General features: G+C 45.4%; 1 protein-coding gene across 1 annotated transcript in view; it reads right to left on the reverse strand.

Annotated features, from left to right (window-relative positions):
- The window catches only part of SCAPER (S-phase cyclin A associated protein in the ER), a 216,064-nt gene that overhangs the window by 179,890 nt on the left and 16,333 nt on the right, over nucleotides 1–19,841 (reverse strand). The window contains exon 6 of the mRNA XM_082238421.1: nucleotides 5,097–5,197. Coding sequence (XP_082094547.1) covers nucleotides 5,097–5,197 — 101 coding nt within the window. The remainder of the gene's footprint in view (nucleotides 1–5,096; nucleotides 5,198–19,841) is intronic.

A 19,841-nucleotide genomic window follows, 5' to 3' on the forward strand; every position in this document is an offset into this window, starting at 1 on the left:
CTCCACCGGGCCCAGGGGGCGGGGCCCACACTCACCACCGCCACAGCTTTAAGAGGCTCCAGCCAGGCCTCAGGACACTGGTGCTGCTGCTACTGCTGCAGCAAATGTCGGAAATGTTTTTACATATTTTAAAATGTTTTTAAAGTGTTTTTTACTTTGTTGCACCACTGTGAACGATGGTTTTTATTTACATATTTTTATTTTATTTTATTTTTGTTTGGGGTTGGATAAATGTTGAGTGGAGTGGGGATTAGTTTTATTTTAGTATAATTGTTTTTGGCTTTGTTCTGCTTTTACTATTTTGTTAGGCCATTGCAAAGTTTGCATTTTGCTTTTTAAGGAGAAGGTTCAGGGCTGCCTGGGAGTGGGCCTCAGCCAATAGAATGGCTGGGGCAGGTTCCACAGGGGCAGAAGCACCAGGACACCCAATCTCAGTGGTCACGGGCAGGAGAAGGAGCTATACTAATACCAGACCATGTCATTACCGAGGAGGCAGGCTTAGTCGTTGTCTGAGGACTATCCCTGCCTCCGGGTCTGGTCCTGACCGGAAGGATACTGGAATCAGCAGGGGAAACCCACATGACCTGAAAGTGTTGCTGTGCAATGCCAGGTCAATGATTCATAAGACCACTGCCATCCACGACCTGATTGTGGATGGAGGATTTGACCTGGCATGTGTGACAGAGACTTGGTTGGATGAGGCAGATGGGCCTGTCCTTGCCGCTGCATGTCCACCAGGTTTCTCTTACGCACAGCAACTCAGGTCATGTGGGCGGGGAGGGGGGGGTTGCAGTGATTTTTAGGAAGTCATTAGTTTGCACCAGGCGTCCTATTGGGAAGACCCAGTTCTCTGAGTGCATGTTCTGGAAGTTGGGCAATAGGGGCAGTACAGGATTCCTTTTGGTGTACCGACCTCCCCGCTGCACTAGGGATTCCCTGCCCGAGCTGCTTCAGGTCATGGCAGATGTTCTCCTGGAGACACCTAGCTTGGTTGTCCTAGGGGATTTTAACATCCATGCCAACACAACCTTACAAGGGGCTGCTTGGGACTTCATGGGAAACATGGCCTCCATGGGGCTGTCCCTTGGCCCAACACATGCCTTAGACCTGGTGTTCACCTCTATGGATGTTGGTGATCTGACACTAAATAAAAGCGAAACCAAAGAAGTGCCATGGTCAGATCACTTCCTGGTGCAACTGGACTTCTCCGCGACCCTTCCCCTCTGCAGGGAGGGGGGACCGATTTGGATGGTCTGCCCCCGTCACTTAATGGATCCAAATGGTTTCCAGAGAGTGGTAGGGGATGTTTTATCCCATATTGATGGCCTTTCAGCTGATTCCCTGGTGGCACGCTGGAATACGGAGTTAACCAGGGCTATTGACTGTCTGGCTCCGAAGTGCCCTCTCCGATTGCATGGAGCCCGGACAGCCCTGTGGTTTCCCCCGGAGCTGAGGGGGATGAAACAATCGCTGAGACGGCTAGAGCGCTGGTGGCGGAAAACTCACTCTGAATCAGACACGGGTTAGAGTTCAAAGTCGAGCCTACCAAGTGGCAATGGCAACAGCGAAGAGGACTTTCTTCGCCGCTTCTATTGCATCTGCAGAAAACAGCAGCAGGAGACTCTTTCAGGTGGTTCGTAATCTATCGGAACCACCTTCGTCATTGGGGCCGGGTAGGGACCCCAAGATCTCCTGCAATGCTTTTGCAAAGTTTTTTGCAGATAAAGTTGCTCAGATTCGGAAGGAGGTATACTCTACCGTGGGAGCAGGGCCGGGGCGGGAGAGTGCTAGAGTATTGTCTAGTCTAGTCATGTTATATGGGATCAATTTCAATCTGTTACCTCCAAGGATGTGGACAAGCTGCTTGGACGAGTGAAACCAACCACCTGCCTTCTTGATCCTTGTCCATCCTGGCTAATAAAAGCAAGCCGGGAAGGGCAGGGCGATGGGCTTCGTGGGGTGGTGAATGCTTCCCTCCATGAGGGAGCCTTCCCAGACCCGCTGAAAGAGGCAGTAATTAAACCGCTTCTTAAAAAAAATCTTTAGACCTGGCCATTATGGCCAACTATCGCCCAGTCTCAAATCTTCCATTCTTGGGCAAGGTGATTGAGTGGGTGGTTGCTGAACAACTCCAAGCACGCCTGGAGGATGTGGACCATTTGGATCCCTTCCAGGGCTCACCATGGGACTGAAACTGCCTGGGTCATGCAGGTCGATGATCTCCGGCGGACTAGGGACAAAGCTATCTGAGAGCTGTTTCCTGGTTCTGCTGGATCTCTCAGTGGCCTTTGACACCATCAACCATAACATCCTTCTGGACCGTCTAGAGGGGCTGGGAGCACTGTTATACAGTGGTTCCGCTCCTTTCTCCTGAGTCGTGTTCAGAAAGTGGTGTTGGGGGATGAGTGTTCAGACCCCTGGGCTCTCACTTGTGGGGTGCCTCAGGGTTCCGTCCTCTCCCCCATGCTTTTTAATATCTATATGAAGCCTCTGGGAGAGATCATCAGGGGGCTTGGGCTGGGTGTTCATCAGTATGCAGATGACACCCAGCTCTACCTCTCCTTTAAATCAGAACCAGTGAAGGCGGTGAAGGTCCTGTGTGAGTGCCTGGAGGCGGTTGGAGGATAGATGACGGCTAACAGATTGAGGTTGAATCCTGACAAGACAGAAGTACTGTTTTGGGGGGACAGGGGGCGGGCGGGTGTGGGGGACTCCCTGGTCCTGAATGGGATAACTGTGCCCGTGAAGGACCAGGTGCGCAGCCTGGGAGTCATTTTGGACTCACAGCTGTCCATGGAGGCACAGATTAATTCTTTGTCCAGGGCGGCTGCCTACCAGCTCCACCTGGTACGCAGGCTGAGACCCTCCCTGCCCACGGACTGTCTTGCGAGAGTGGTGCATGCTCTGGTTATCTCTCGCTTGGACTACTGCAATGCGCTCTACGTGGGGCTACCTTTGAAGGTGACCCGGAAACTACAACTAATCCAGAATGCGGCAGCTAGACTGGTGACTGGGAGCGGCCACTGAGACCATATAACACCGGTCTTGAAAGACCTACATTGGCTCCCAGTATGTTTCCGAGCACAATTCAAAGTGTTGGTGCTGACCTTTAAAGCCCTAAACGGCCTCGGTCCTGTAAAGGAGCGTCTCCACCCCCATCGTTCAGCCCGGACACTGAAATCCAGCGCCAAGGGCCTTCTGGCGGTTCCCTCATTGCGAGAAGTGAGGTTACAGGGAACCAGACAGAGGGCCTTCTCGGTAGTAGCGCCCGCCCTGTGGAACGCCCTCCCTTCAGATGTGAAGGAAATAAGCAGCTATCTTCTCTTTAAAAGACATCTGAAGGCAGCCCTTTTTAGGGAAGTTTTTAATATTTAATGCTGTATTGTTTTTAACACTTGATTGGAAGCCACCCAGAGTGGCTGGGAAAACTCAGCCAGATGGGCAGGGTATAAATAATAAATTATTATTATTATTATTATTATTATTATTATTATTATTATTATTATTATTATTATCATCACCATCATCATCAGAGGATGAAGGCAATGAAGATGCCTGTTGTTTGCCCCTCCAGCAGCTGGAATTCAGAGGTTTAAGATTATGAAATCTGGATGTTTCATTCAGCTAATGTTGCCAGAGGCAATTGACAGAACTATTCTCCATGAACTAATTGAATCCCCTTGGTTGAGCCAGGAGACAAATGGTTAATTAAAAGTTTAGAAGCATATAAATCAAACACACACAAGGCATAGCATCAATTTGAATGAATGAATGAATGAATGAGAAAAACTCCTTTAAAACTGAACCCTGCTGGAATGGAATAGCTATACATAGGGGAAATGTTTCTTTTAGGTGATGTTCTCAAATTCAAACATTCATATGGCTGATGCTTCTTTCTGTTGAATATTAATTTTGATCTAGAATCTACATGATACAGAAGATGAAGTTGCATGAGCAAGATCCTCAGATAAATTTGGGAAGGGGCCAGGTGGAGATCAGAGGACTCCATTATAGAGAACCATCATAACATTAGCGTTAAAAATGGCCAGAGAGAAATGGTTTACACAGTCCTGGCTTACAAACCACAATACATCTGCATACAGCTCCTTTACTCCACACTTCACATAAACAAGAAAATAAACCAGGAACCCACAGTTAGCCATAACTGTGCATAGCGTTTGGTTCAGATATAGCAGCCAAACCACGGCCTGGGTTTCAGGGTCATGCCTTGAAGCGCTATGCGCCATCTTCCCCACTTGCACGGAGTTGCACGTCCCTCACTTCTGGTTCAACGTAACAATAGGTTTGCAGTAATCTCAGATCAGACAAATTTAGTGAGAACAAACTGCAGCTTGCCTCCAGATCTAGTTCAAATATGACTTCCCATTCTAGTTTAGATGCAAACTATGGTTTACAATAATAATTGTTTACCTGATTTCAAACTACAGCTATTACAAATGAGGAAGGGAATTGAAGCACACACAGAGAAAGGAGTGCACAAGACTGAAGGCCAAACTCTGGTTAGGCCACAACATGCTAACATTTGGGGCACTATCTGAAACAAAGTGCCTGCCATATAGAGAACAAGCATAATAAAAACTACTACTACTACTACTACTACTACTACTGCTACTACTACTACTACTATTATTATACCCCACCCATCTGGCTGGGTTTCCCAAGCACTCTGGGAGGCTCCCAGCAAAATATAATAAAACATAATAAAACGTCAAACATTAAAAACTTGCCTCTTCAGAGGTCTTCTAAATGTTGTTGTTTTTTATATCTCCTTGACAGCTGATGGGAGGGCATTCCATTAGGAGGGTGCTACTGCCAAGAAGGCCCTCTGCCTGGTTCCCTGTAACTTCACTTCCCATAGTGAGGGAACCGCCAGAAGACCCTCGGAGGAGGACCTCCGTGTCCAGGCTAAATGATGGGGGTGAAGATCCTTCAGGAGTACAGGGCCAGGGCTGTTTAGGGCTTTAAAGGTCAGCACCAACACTTTGAATTGTGCTCGGAAACATACTGGGAGCCAGTAAAGATCCTTTAGGACCAGTGTTATGTGGAAAGTTATATGGAAATATTTTTCCAATTACCTGCTCTGGGCATCAGCCTTCTCCAGCTTTTCTTGAAGCTGTATCCAATCAATCAAAGCCTTGAAATCTCGTACATAGTTGTCTAACATCATTAACACCTCCTACAACATAAATTTATCAAAGGAACATATCATATACAAACCAAGAACAGAAATGATATAGAACAAACAAGGATCAACCCAGCAGAAAATAATTATGAGAAAAAAACTGTTTTTAAAACAGTACTTATTCCATATAATATTTCACCAGCTACGGTATATCTAGACTGGCAGAACACACCTGATTTCCATTGTTTTGCAGCCTTTGGAGACAAGGCATTTATTGAAGTTAAGAGAACAATGACAGTATTTTGGAGTTGGTGAAGCTTATCAAGTAATTCCCAGGAAGATGCAACAATAAGGAATAGTAGAAGGTGCAACAGCAGCAGGGCTGGTTGGCGTGGTGGTGGTGTAGAGGTCACCAGTGGCCCCCTATGCAGGCATGGGCTTTAGCAAATGCTCATCAATGCTGATTCCGACTCCAGCTCTCACTTCAATACTTAAAGGCCAAGTTCACATATTATGAGCCTAGGAAGCTGCCTTATACTGGTCCATCTAGCAGAGTACAGTTACCATGGACTGAGCACTTCTCCAAGGTGTCAAACTGGGTTTCTCCCAGCCCTACTGGGAGCTGCTGGGGATTGGACCTGGGACCTTAGGCATTCATGTGCTCCACTACTGAGCTTGAGTCCTTCCCAAAGATTAATGGGTTTAGCCACCCTTGACTTTGAAACCAGTTACAATGGTACAGAAAATAAGAAAAATGGTACAGTGTCCAATGACACCATCATTATGTCCAGCTTAAGCAATCCATTCAGTAGTTCATACTAAGAGACCTAATTTGCCCAAGTCAACAGAGCAGAAAAAGAGGAATGATTTTTTAAAAACTGAATTCCCTTAACAGCAGACTCCAAGCAAGCCAGACCGCTATACCACTATATCAAAAATACAACCAAAAATGTCCAACTGAAAGCCCCATTTTCGCTTCAAGAAGGTCTGCTATGGGCAATAAAGTTCAATTTAAAGGCTGCAATTTACTGTACACTATTAAGAGGGAGAAGGAGAAAAAGTTCTGCCAGAATTATGCTAATTCTCATATTCTGAAGAGTGCCATTTTGTATCTGTAGTAAAGTTAGTCAGTATCTGTGTGTGTTCTTCTTCCTATGGAAAAAAAGGGGGCTCCCAAAGAGGAGAGGGAGTACAACAGCCCTGGAGCTGCCATATTAATTTCCTCTTCCATGGAGAGCAATGAGAGGCAAAATTCGAAAGAAACAAAAATCTGAAAAACCAAACTATAGGCCAATGGAAGAAGAAACAAAGGTGTGGAAAAATGCTTCCCCCACCCTTTCTACTTTGCTGGCATGAGCCCAGTTGACTTGGGATTTGGTGATTTCACCACCTTAGGGTTACCATGTGCTCTGCTCTACACAGGAAAGTCCTCTATTTGAAGGGACTCTCTATTTGAGGAATGTCAAAAAATCATGACGAAAGGAGGGTTGGTGGCCCTCGAAGTTGCCCACCAACACTTAGCAGCACCTGGTCAGCAGAGTTTGCAGGCATCTCCACCATGGTGAGATGTACTATATTTCTATTTAAATTATAGCTATTATTTCCAAATTTGTGTCTATGCATATGTTACTATATGCGGTTTTAATGCAAATTAACGTAATCATCTATCCTCTGCTTTGCTGAGGCAAGTCTTTCTTGGTAACATGCAACTGGCCACCCTCTCTTTAGCTGATTAATTATGAAGAGAGGTGCTGAGAGTTTAGGTCACACTTCATTATTCTGAAGAAGCTGTATCCATTCTGCCAAGATGGTGTAATAGGGAATAAAAAGAGAGACTATTAAAGATGGCCTTCCCTGCCAAAAACTGAGTGGCAGTTTTTGTTTATTAAATTGTAAAACACCTCCAGCCTCTCTTCCATGTCTAAAAAAAGTACATAGAATTAAATTTATGGGATCCATTGCCACAACATCACAATCCGATTTCCAACTCCCTTTTTATTTGAAGGTGCTGAATCCTGGACAGTAGCGTTAAGGAGATCAGCTTCACGTTCATTTAAAAGGCAACCAGATAAATTCATGGAGGATCTATCAAATGGCTGCTATCCATTACGTTAAAATTGACATGTGGGGTGTTTATGTGAACTCGCATTTAATTTTAGAAGGAAGTATGATTGTATTTTCAGTGTAAGTTGACAGTCTGTGTTGTGCTGTTGCCTCTCCTTAATGAAGAAAAAAACTTGGTTTTGTGTGTGTTTTCCTTCTTAAATTTGAAACATAACAAGAAGTGGCAAAATGGATTCCTGGTGTTTGCAGGCACTATGCCACTGAATATCAGCTGCTGGGCAGTGTCAATCTGCCTGGGAGGGCTATTACCACCGTGCCCTTGCTGGAGGGCCTCTGACTGGCCACTGCGCAAAGCAGGAGGGTGGACCCAGAACAGCTCTTTTAAAGTAGGTATTAATATTAAATAAAAGTACATTTGCATCAATTATTTGTTTAAAAAAGAGATGATTAATACACTAAAACTTTAAATCAGCTGGAAGAAGTAGCTCTAATAAGAACTTTTTCTTTTTCTTTTTCTTTTCCTTTTTAAAGGGAAAGGTGGACACAATAGATAGTTGTTTGCAGTGCCAAGTCAGCAGGTAGTAAGACATGTTCCACAAAATGAAATATTAGAGCTGGCATCCAGTCGCAACCCTGCCAATGGCAGATCAAGCCTTCTTCTCTTTCAGGTGGCCATAGATGGGAGCGCAGGCCACAAGAAGCAACTTGCTCAGAGAACATGGCTAAGAAATGAACTCTCAACCTGAAGATTTGCCCGTTCCTAAACAGCCAGTTAACTTGAAAACATGACATTTTGTTTCAAGAGATGCCTGCCATACAGAAATTACAGTTAATGGCTTAAAGGAGCCTATTTCAAGAAATGCGTAGCTCTGCTGTTATCCAAAATTATCAGAGCAAGCACCATGCAGCTGTAACCTGAATCCTGTTTTACGAACAAGGGAATACAAACAAGACAAGCAGCTGGAGCGGCCCCATATCCACTGAGGCACATCTTTCTCCCTGAAGCTATGAAGGCCATTTTGTCCATCAGGAGGCAGCCGAACAAAAGTGGCTCTGAAAGCGTTGTTACAGGCAGGCACCCAGATAACTACATATAGATGTACAGCTAAAATTACCAATTAGTTTACCAATTGGCTGCAACGGATTCGATTGGTTTGTAATTAATTCTAGTTACTGGCACACACAGCAGGATGGTTGGCGCCATCCCTTTTGTCCTACTGACACACAATCCTTGCGCACAGGGCCCTGGGGTCTTGGCCATCAATACAGCTCTCCAGTTCACCCACAGTCATGAGTGCAGCAGATATACCCTACAGTGCTGAAGCAGTGGAAATATGTGCCACTTGAAAAGGTGCTGACAAAAAATGAAAGTCTGTTTCTGTGCTATAGTCATGATCATTTAAAAATCCCATTATTTTTCAAGGGCAAGTGCATCCCTACAGCAATTTTTAGGGGAAGAAAACGTGATTTACAGGAGCTGAGATGGGATTGTATTTATAAAGCTGGCTATTAACAGTACAACTCCATGCATGTATGCTCAGAAGTCAGCCCCACAGAGCTCAATGGGGCTCACTCCCAAGTAAACAGCTAAACCATGGTTTCATGTTACAAGGACAAGCCTGGGTGAACGTTGGGCTTTTGAGATCCCCTTTCCCTTCTCCTCATCCGACAGGAACACAGGGAAACTTGGAAGCTTCTACTTTCACTTTTGATTAACCATCGCTGATTAATCACAGCTTAGTGTAATGCTCAACCTAAAGTGTGCTTAATCTTAGCTAAGAAAACAAGTCAGCTTCATAAACCACAGTTTGACCGGATGAAAATGTCTGTAAGCTGCGGTTAGTTTACAAAGGAAGAAAAGGTTTAGGACCTTTCCTTGTGGCCATGCCAGATGAGAGAGGGAAGCACACAAGCCCAAGGCCTACACAGACATGTTCTTGCAACATTAAACCATGTTTTAGTGGTACATGCAAATACAGCCAGAGGGTTGAATCCAACTTGTGCAATGGAACTTCCACCTCCTCTCCTGCAGTCCTCCCCAATGTATGCTTAGAATCTGCTACAGAGGGTTGGGCGACCAGACCAGGGTAAGGAAAGTTCTGCTGCATGAGTAAAACTCCACATTATAAGGTTGCCATATGCCCTCTTTTTCCAGGACACATCCTCCTTTTCATGGACAGAGTCATCATACTGATCCATGGTTAAAAGTGGAAGTCACCAAATGTGTCCTCTTTTTTGCTCTTCAAATTATGGCAACCCTAGTTCTGCACTTAGGCAGAAAGAACAAATACACAAATATAAGAAGGGGGACACCTGCCTATTAGCAATCCATGTGAAAAGGATCTAGGGGTCTGAGTGGACCACAAGCTTAATATGCGTCAACAGTGTGATGCAGCAGGGGGGGAAAGCTAATGCTATTCTAGGCTGCATCAACAGAAGTACCGTCATACAGTGGTGCCTCGCAAGACGAAAAGAATCCGTTCCGCGATTCTCGTCGTCTAGCGGTTTTTTCGTCTTGCGAAGCAAGCCCATTGATTAGCGCTACAGCGGTCTAGCGGCTTTCCCTGATCAGCTGTTAAGCGGGTTTTTCAGCGGAACAGCTGATAGGCGGCTTAGGAAAAGGGGGGAGCGAAAAAAACCCGCGGGGACGCGCAAGATTTTTTCGTCTTGCGAAGCAACCCCATAGGGAAATTCGTTTTGCGAAGCGCCTGCAAAACGGAAAACCCTTTCGTCTAGCGGGTTTTCCGTCTTGCGAGGCGTTCGTCTTGCGGGGCACCACTGTACCTCTCTTTATGTTTGCTTCATGATGTTTTTTCAAGTTGCATCCCGCGGCAACCCGGAAGTACCGGAAAGGGTTACTTCCGGGTTTCGCCGCTTGCGCATAAGTGCTAAATCGCGCATGTGCACTAGACCAAATCACACCGCACCCCTGCGCAGATATGGCACTTCAGGTTGCGGGCTTTTCATGTTGCGAACGGGCCTCCGGAATGGATCCCATTCGCAACCAGAGGTACCACTGAATAGTGTCCAGATCAAGGGAAAATATAGTACCACTCTATTCTGCCTTGGTCAGACCACACCTGGAATACTGTGTCCAATTCTGGGCACCACAAATTAGACAGATGTTGACAAGCTGGAACGTGTGCAGAGAAAGGTGACCAATATGATCAAGGGTCGGGAAACCAAGCCTTCTGAGGATTGGTTGATGGAGCTGGGTATGTTTAGCCATACCCAGATATGATAGCCATCTTCAAATATCTCAAGGTCGGTCACATGGAAGAGGGAGCAAGATGGTTTTCTCTTGCTCTAGGGGATAGAACTCGAACTTGGCTTCAAGTTACAAGAAAGTAGATTCAGACTAAGCACCAGGAAGAACTTTCTGACAGTATGAGCTGTTCAACAGTGGAATGGTCTTCCTTGGGAGGTGGTGGACTCTCCTTCCTTGGAGGTGGATGGCCACCTGTCCTGGATGCTTGAGCTAGGATTCCTGCATTGTAAGGGGTTGGACTAGAAGTCCCTTGGGGTCCATTCCAACTCTACAAGTCTATGATATGTTAGCCATCTTCAATATCTAATGCGCTGTCACATGGAAGATGGAGCAATCTGGCTTTGTCCTGCTCCAGAGGGAAGGTCCTGTTGAAGTCATAAGAAAGGAGATTCTGACTAAACATCAGGAAGAGCTTTCTGGGTGAAAGAGCTGTTTAACAGTAGAAGGGACTCCCTCACTCGGAAGGTGGTGGACTCTCCTTCCTTGGGAGTTTTTAAGCAGAGATTGGATGGCCATCTATCACAGATGCTTTAGTTGAGCTTTCTGTATTGCAGGGGGTTGGACTAGATTACTTTGTAGATCCCTTACAATTCTATGATTATGTGAGGCTGATTCTTAAGCTTCAAAGTTTCATATAGTATTTTCAAAACAGTTCTACAGATTAAAAGGTAAAGGTAATGGAAACGGTAAAGGACCCCTGGACAGTTAAGTCCAGTCAAAGGCGATTATGGGGTTGCGGTGCTCATCTCACTTCAGGCCGAGGGAGCTGGCATTTGTCCACAGACAGCTTTTCTGGGTCATGTGGCCAGCAGGACTAAACCGCTTCTGGCACAACGGAACATTGTGACGGAAACCAGAGCGCAGAGAGACGCCGTTTACCTTCCCAACGCAGCAGTACCTATTAATCTACTTGCACTGGCATGCTTTTGAACTGCTAGGTTGGCAAGAGCTGGGACAGAGCAACGGGAGCTCACCCCGTTGCGGGGATTCGAACTGCCGACCTTTTGATCAGCAAGTCCAAGAGGCTCAGTGGTTTAGACCACAGCCCGACCCGCTATCCACTTGAGTAGAATACCTCCATTTGCTACTTTCTCTTGTATGGCTTCTGCGTAGTTTATAAAATATGTATGATTGCTCTGTAAAACTGCTAGAGACTTAAGCCACATTTAAGGGGGGGGGGACACCAAAAATGTCAACTGCTAAAAAGAGCATTGATGTGGAATGCCACCAATGTAAAGTAACTTGGAAAAAGCCCTGAACAAATCTCATGTATTTTGTCTCCCTATCCCACTCATCTGCCTCAGACACCTCAACAAATGCAGGAGTAGAAACAAGACTGTAACAAGGCTGCAACTCTGTACACAACAATTCCTGTTTAGGTCTATGGAGGTTGGATAGCGAGAGAAAGCCCAGATCCCCTGAGAACTTAGTAATTTGATTCTTGTCTCTATACTGAAATATTCATTCATTCAGTTCTGTGTGGGCTAGCACTGAAAAAGCAATGCTGGTGTCTAGGAATAACTCACCAAAGGCTCCTGAATAAGTTTAGAAGTCATGAAATAAGAGGAGAGGTCCTCATATGCATCAGTAACTAGCTAAAAAACAGGATGCAGAGAGTAGGAATAAAGGGGCAGTTTCCCCACTGATAGAAAGTGGATTTCTTCCACAGATTAGTATTAGGACTTGTGCTTTTAAATTTGTCCATTAATCATCTAGAGTTAGAGGTGAACAGTGTGCTAGCCAAATTTGATTATGCTACCAAATTGTTCAAGGTGGTTAAAACAAAAAGGGATTGAAGGCACTCCAAAATACTCTATTCAAAATTGGTTAACAGACAGTAAAAGCAAATGCAATTCAATGTTAGCAAATGTACACTGCTGCACATTGAGGCAATTTAAAAAAATAGAACAGATGCTAAATGGAATCTGAAACACAGTTGACTGAAATGTTGACTTAAGATTGCAGTAGCTGTGAAAAAGGTGAATGCCATACTAGGAATAATTAGGAAAGGGACTGAGCCCCAAACTGACAATACCATAATGACACTATAATCTATGGTAAAGACACACTTGGAATACAGTAGTACCTCGGGTTAAGTACTTAATTCGTTCTGGAGGTCTGTTCTTAACCTGAAACTGTTCTTAACCTGAGGTACCACTTTAGCTAATGAGGCCTCCCGCTGCTGCCACACTGCAATTTCTGTTCTCATCCTGAAACAGTTCTTAACACGAGGTACTATTTCTGGGTTAGCGGAGTCTGTAACCTGAGGTACCACTGTACTGGTTACGGTATTCAGAAAAGAGACTGTGGAGCTGTATCTTGTTGAGAAAAGTGCATAGAACATGAAGCCTATTGCCGATGTCCTACCGCCCCTGCTGGAAGCCAGGAGCCTCTGAATATGAGTTGCTGGGATTCACATGTGGGGAGAATGCTGCTGCAATTGAGTCCTGCATGGAGGCTCCCCTTATGCATCTGGTTGGCCACAGTGAGAAGAGGAAGCTGGACTAGGTGGGACTTTGGCCTAATCCAGAAGCGCTCTTCTTGTGATCATTGCCAGCCCTGTACATGTGCAACTCTAGCAGAATTACATTCTTAACGGCTTAGATTTAGAACTGCTGACAGTTCATACAACACTGCCTTACATATCAGATTAGTAGCCCATCTGTCTTAGTCTTGTCCTTTCCAGAGTGGAGCCCCTTTTCCTGTCAGGGGCTGCAATTCCTTGGGTGTAATCTGTCAGGGGCTGCGGACCAAGGAGGGATAATACCGGCTTCCCCATCCTTGCCACTCTCATGACATTTGGGTCAAGGGTCACATGAAGCCTTAAGGCCACAGGTTGCTCACCTGTGGTCTACTCTGGCAGCAGTGTTCCAGAGTCTTGGAGTAAGACTCATCCTCTCCCATCATCTAGCTATTAAGCTTGGATTTGGAACAGTCTGAAGGCAAGCAAAGTGCTCTCTCACCAAAATATGGCCCCCCCTCTTGAGGTAAAGAAGGCACTATTTCAACCCACATCCTTCATTAATATCTATAATCAGACACTTAGAATTATCCTAATAAAAAAATTCCTTCCAGTAGCACCTTAGAGACCAACTAAGTTTGTTCTTGGTATGAGCTTTCATGTGCATGCACACTTCTTCAGATGCACTGAAACAGAAGTTACCAGACCCTTATATATAGTGAGAGGGTGGGAAGGGGTATTATTCAGAAGGGTGGTGGGAATGGTTGACCCCCACCCTCTCGCTATATATAAGGGTCTGGTGACTTCTGTTTCAGTGCATCTGAAGAAGTGTGCATGCACACGAAAGCTCATACCAATAACTAACTTAGTTGGTCTCTAAGGTGCTACTGGAAGGAATTTCTTTATTTTGTTTCGACTACGGCAGACCAACACGGCTACCTACTTGTAATTAGAATTATCCGGTTAGGATAATCACTGCACAGAAATAAAGCTCCTTTAAATGAAAATGGATCAAACTCCTCAAAACCTTGATAAATCCAGAATGCAACTTTGAACATACTTGGAAATTCCATGGATTTCAGTGACATATCTCCACCATATATATTTGCTTTTCCCTGGAAAATTTGCAGACTTCATTTCATTAGTCGCCAAAACACACAACTGCTGGAGACAGCCTGCTTTAACTATGTGTTCCTGTATTCCAAACCATGAAAAAATGGCATGTGCATATTGCAGCTTAAGAAGAGCTACTATGATTACAACCCTAAACACAAGAAAGCAAGTCCCACTGAACACAACACTTACTTCCAAGTAAATGTGCATAGGTTTGAGCTGTAAAATACAACTGTCCTTAAGAAGAAGAAGAAGAAGAAGAAGAAGAAGAGGAGGAGGAGGAGGAGTAGTAGTTTGGATTTGATATCCCGCTTTATCACTCCCCTTCAGGAGTCTCAAAGCGGCTAACATTCTCCTTTCCCTTCCTCCCCCCCAACAAACACTCTGTGAGGTGAGTGGGGCTGAGAGACTTCAAAGAAGTGCGACTGGCCCAAGGTCACCCAGCAGCTGCATGTGGAGGAGCCGAGACAAGGACCCGGTTCCCCAGATTACGAGACTACCGCTCTTAACCACTACACCACACTGGCTCTCCAAAGGCAAACTCCAAAGCTTGGAGAGATTACCAACAGCTGATTTTCTCACAAGCCTGTTTGCATCTCCACCACAACCCTTCCGTCTACAGTTTCAACCGCAAACAGTCACCAGAGCCCTGTCTCATTCAAATACAATAAACATTATCCTCAACAACACTGTAAATCAATAATCTGGCCCACTCCCTCATTGCACTGCACACAGACATTCCAATTCCTATTATGTAAAGACTGAAATGTAATGATTGCTCTTTCTTCATTTAAAATGAATGCAGGGGGTTTTCTTTTAGGAAGGCAACAAATTGCTTTAGGAATATAATAAATATTACTTGTTGTGTTTGAATAAATATCATTTCAAATTCCAAAAATGCAAACAAACCTGACCAGATATTCCACAGATGAACATACAATTGTCCTTTCTGATATTACTTTAAGAAAAATGATAAAATCCTTCAGTTGCAGTAGAAAAATTAAAAACAATTAACAGTTTAAAGAGATTTTGTATCATTATTTTCATTCAGTAACAATTTATAGTACACTGAGAAGCCTCAAACGGACTTCAAGTAAATTTATGCGCTTGGCTCTCCATCTTTCCTTACAGGGATGAAAACCTAAATGCTGACATACTATTTGGAAAGTGAAAAATATTATTGCAAGTACTATTTGCAAGGGGAAATTGGGCCCCTTTCACACACTTACCGTATTTTTCGCCCTATAGGACGCACCGGCCCATAGGACGCACCTAGATTTGGGGGGGGGAAATAAAGGGGGAAAATTATTCCCCCCCCCAGGCGCAGGGCTGGGGAAGCTCGGGCTTTGGCAGCTTTGGCATCACTCAGGGAGCTTGCGGGGCTGGAGGAGGGGAAAGCCCTCCGCCAGCCTTCTCCCGCTGTCCCCCGAGTTTGCGGGGCTGGAGACGGGGAGGAGCAGGCTTCTCCCCCCCGCCAGCCTTCTAGCCAAGTCGGGGGACAGCGGGAAAGGCGCGCCGCGTCTCTCCCGCTGTCCCCCGAGTTTGCGGGGCTGGCGACGGGGAGGAGCAGGCTTCTCCCCCCGCCAGCCATCTAGCCAAGTCGGGGGACAGCGGGAAAGGCGCGCCGCGTCTCTCCCGCTGTCCCCCGAGTTTGCGGGGCTGGCGACGGGGAGGAGCAGGCTTCTCCCCCCACCAGCCTTCTAGCCAAGTCGGGGGACAGTGGGAAAGGCGTGCCGCGCCTCTCCCGCTGTCCCCCGAGTTTGCGGGGCTGGCGACGGGGAGGAGCAGGCTTCTCCCCCCGCCAGCCATCTAGCCAAGTCGGGGGAAAGTGGGAAAGGCGCGCTGCGCCTCTCCCGCTGTCCCCCGAGTTTGCGGGGCTGGCGACGGGGCTCTCCTGAAGCCTGGAGAGCAAGAGGGGTCGGTGCGCACCAACCCCTCTCGCTCTCCAGGCTTCAGCGAAAGCCTGCATTCGCCCCATAGGACGCACACACATTTCCCCTTCATTTTTGGAGGTGAAAAAGTGCGTCCTATAGGGCGAAAAATATGGTATATGACAGCACATGTGCACTTCACATTGGATCGTAAACATAGTCAAGATTTTTGTTAGGGGTGGCAGAACCTCAGTTGCTATGTATTTTAATTGATTTTTATTGATTTGGGGGGAGACAGCTGCCCCTCCCTGCCCCCCTTGGCTACGCCCATGTATTGGATGCATTTACACATAACAACAATCCAAGGCTGTTGGGGCACCCATCTTGATCGCTTCTGCTTCACTCCTCCTGTGGAATGAGGAGGAACAACAAACCCAGTAAGCCACCATTGAGCTTGGCATGCCTGTGACATCTGAACCCAGGATCCTAGTTTGTTCCTCTCCTAATGAGTCAGGATTTTTAGTATGCCTTAAAACATGGTTTGTTGTTGGATTATGAATCCTGACTTACTTTGAAATGTGAACATGGCTGTTGTGGGTACAGTGGTACCTCGGGTTACATATGCTTCAGGTTACATACGCTTCAGGTTACAGACTCCTCTAACCCAGAAATAGTACCTTGGGTTAAGAACTTTGCTTCAGGATGAGAACAGAAATCGTGCTCCGGCAGCAGCTGGAGGCCCCATTAGCTAAAGTGGTGCTTCAGGTTAAAAACAGTTTCAGGTTAAGAACGGACCTCCAGAACGAATTAAGTACTTAACTCGAGGTACCACTGTATACGATTCAGAGAGCAGCAGATAGGTCTGGTTCCCCAAACTGTTAACACAGGTGTCTATAAATATGAATTGCCACATGCACATATGATGTTTTCACAGGTACACAAACATGTTTTGCATATACCTGTTTAAAAAGTAATATGTGAAGCAGTCCACACATTTTTCCTTTCTTCTTTTCTATCTCTACATGTTTGTTGCCTCCAAATATTTGACACATCAGCCCTCCTTCCTGACGCCCTTTTGGAACAAAAACAGTTAAGACTTTTCAAAACGAAGGGGGAGGGAAACAAAAGAGAACAAAGTGTCTACTTCTCCCAAAGCAGCGCAATTCAGACCTTTGGAAACACCAAATTCTGGACCCCTTGATGGAGAGCAGGTGAGATTGAGATGGCTCCATTCCCTCTTCCATCAGCCATGGCCAATGCTGAAATGAGCACAAATCCCCTATGCATGCTTACTTGGGAGTAAGCAGAACTGAGTGGAACTTACTAATGAGCAAACATCTGGAGAATTGGGTGCACATCACACACTGCTATTTCTGTTCTGTTCCTTCAAACCTTAAATAAAGCCCCAAACAACAGAATAATGTATGAGGAGGAAATATTTAACCTTATTTGTAGGCCTGTGCGATGTACCAATACATAATTCAAAACCGGCTTGAAGCAGCCCACATTGCGATAACTGTTTCAGTATATTTGATCTGGCAATACATTGCAAACAGCCTTCAAAACTCCAGGAGGTGGTATAATTGCGAGCAATTTGAGAAGTCCTGTCCCTGTGTATTGGTGATTGCTGGCTGCTGCCTTCCAAACACCGTTTTGCCTCCCCCAAAGTGAGATTGGCTGGCTGCTTCTTTCCCTGTCTTTCCTCTCTGACTGCTTCCTTGCGGCTCTGCCTTCCCCTTCCAGCTGCTTCCCTGTGGCTCAGCCAGCTGCCCTGCCCCTCCTGGCACCTAAAGAACCACCTGCCAGGCTCTGGATGGGGGGGGGGTTCCCCTTCAGTGTCTCACTCCTCCACGATCCATCCTCACCCCAGCCAGGAATCGAGGCTCCTGCTTCTTCCTTCTCCCTCTCTTTGTCTAGGGAGGAGTGGAAGGCGTTCGCCCTCCAAACGCAAGAGCTTGCCTCAGTTGCCCCTCGCTTGCCTGCCTCTCTGTGGCTGCTTCTTCAGCCACCCGCACGCCCAGTCTCCATGCCCACCGTACATAGCTCCATCCTTATTTCAGACATCGTGATATACCAGCATATCACAATGTTTAGCTGGTGATACACTGCAATGTTGGAAACCAACCATCACCCAGTCCTACTTACTTGCAGATATCAGAAAAAGATGGAACTTGCACATACGGAAGCTCAAGCCTGCCACTGTAGCCTCAGTCAATGTCACATCAAAAACTGAGATTACTGCATGGTATAAATGAGAGACGGTTGGTGCTAAAGACAGGGGAAGCAGAATTACTTCCATCCAGAAGAAGCCAACATCACAGTGCAGTGTCACCGTAACCACCATTATTTTCACTTTCTTTTGCAGTGGAATATTCCCCACCCCAACTAAAAGGTAAAGGATCCCTGGATGGTTCAGTCAAAGGTGACTATGGGGTGCGGCTCTCAACTCGCTTCAGGCTGAGGAAGCCAGCATTTGTCCACAGACAGCTTTTCCGGGTCATGTGGCCAGCAGGACTAAATCGCTTTTGGCACAACGGGACACTGTGACAGAAACCAAAGCACACGGAAACGCCATTTACCTTCCCGCCACAGCACTACCTATTCATCTACTTGCACTGGTACGCTTTCAAACTGCTAAGTTGCCAGAAGCTGGGACAGAGCTCACTGAGTCATGCAGATTCAAACTGTGATCTTCTGATTGGCAAGGCCAAGAACGCAACCACAGCACCACCCACCCCCACCCCAACTAACACATAGCTATACACACCCCACACAATAAAGCAAATAGAGATCATCACTCCTGCTAATATTGACGTCAGTGGCCCTGTGCCAACAGAACTAGAGGCAAAATTATTATTTTCACACCTTTTTTACCACAGCAACCCAAAGTGACTTACAATATTTTAAGGAAAAGAATAAATACATATATACATTAAACAAGGTCAGCTAAGAAACAGGAGGGAAGTTAGCATCTTCAGACATACACAAACACCTCCCCCCCATTTGTAGGTCCCATTTGTACTTTCTAAAACATAAATGCCATAACTGAAGTGGCCATAGATTGTCACCAATGCATAAGACTGAACTAAAGCTCCAGTGGCACAATAATATAACTTTTTTTTTTGAAAGGCAGGAATTCTATGCAGTTTTCTAATGTTTAGGGTTTGTATACAAATTATTCATTGGATAATTACACTGGTATCACTTAACAACCTTAACTCTTCTGTAAAATGAATGTTTGGGGGATTTTTGTTTTAGTTTTAATGCGGTTTTGGATATATAATATTTCCTTCCCAACTTAGCATGAATGGTATGACCAGAATTCTGAATGCAGTTTTGGATCTATGGAGATGTCATACAAATAAACTACTGTTCTTTCAGCCACAAATGTTTAGAAAATCATAATCTGATTACACTGCAGGGAGTATCAGGTCTCTTTAAAGTGGGGGGAGGGTCTTTGGGGAAATTTCCTGAGCAAGAGGACAGTTCAGTTTAGTTCAGTGTTTTGTTTTTGTGTGTGGTGGGGGGAGTTAAATTGTGTTAAACCAACAGACAGCTTGGAAACCTCAGGCCACTGTTTGGTTTCAGAATTTGCTTTCTTCCAGCTCTATTTGTACACTAACCCTAGAGTCAATTTGGTCATCTTTCATTTCAACAGAAAACTAAATATTCATGACCAGATGAAAGTTCTCTTTACATGTCATGGACTAGCAATAATAATAGTTTCCAGAATGTGGTGAATATTTTCACTCAAAGTTCATAGGAAAGTAATTTGGATACCTTCAACAGTTTCATAATGTTAAACTTCTCTCTTTTGCTCACCATGTATTTCTTGGGGGGGTATGTATGTATATATTCAAATTGTTTTACTTATTATAAAACTCCAAGGAGTAAATTTGATGTTATAAAGAAGGAAGCCAG

The sequence above is a fragment of the Podarcis vaucheri genome, assembly GCF_965113315.1.
Source record: "Podarcis vaucheri genome assembly, chromosome: 9".
NCBI lineage: Eukaryota > Metazoa > Chordata > Lepidosauria > Squamata > Lacertidae > Podarcis > Podarcis vaucheri.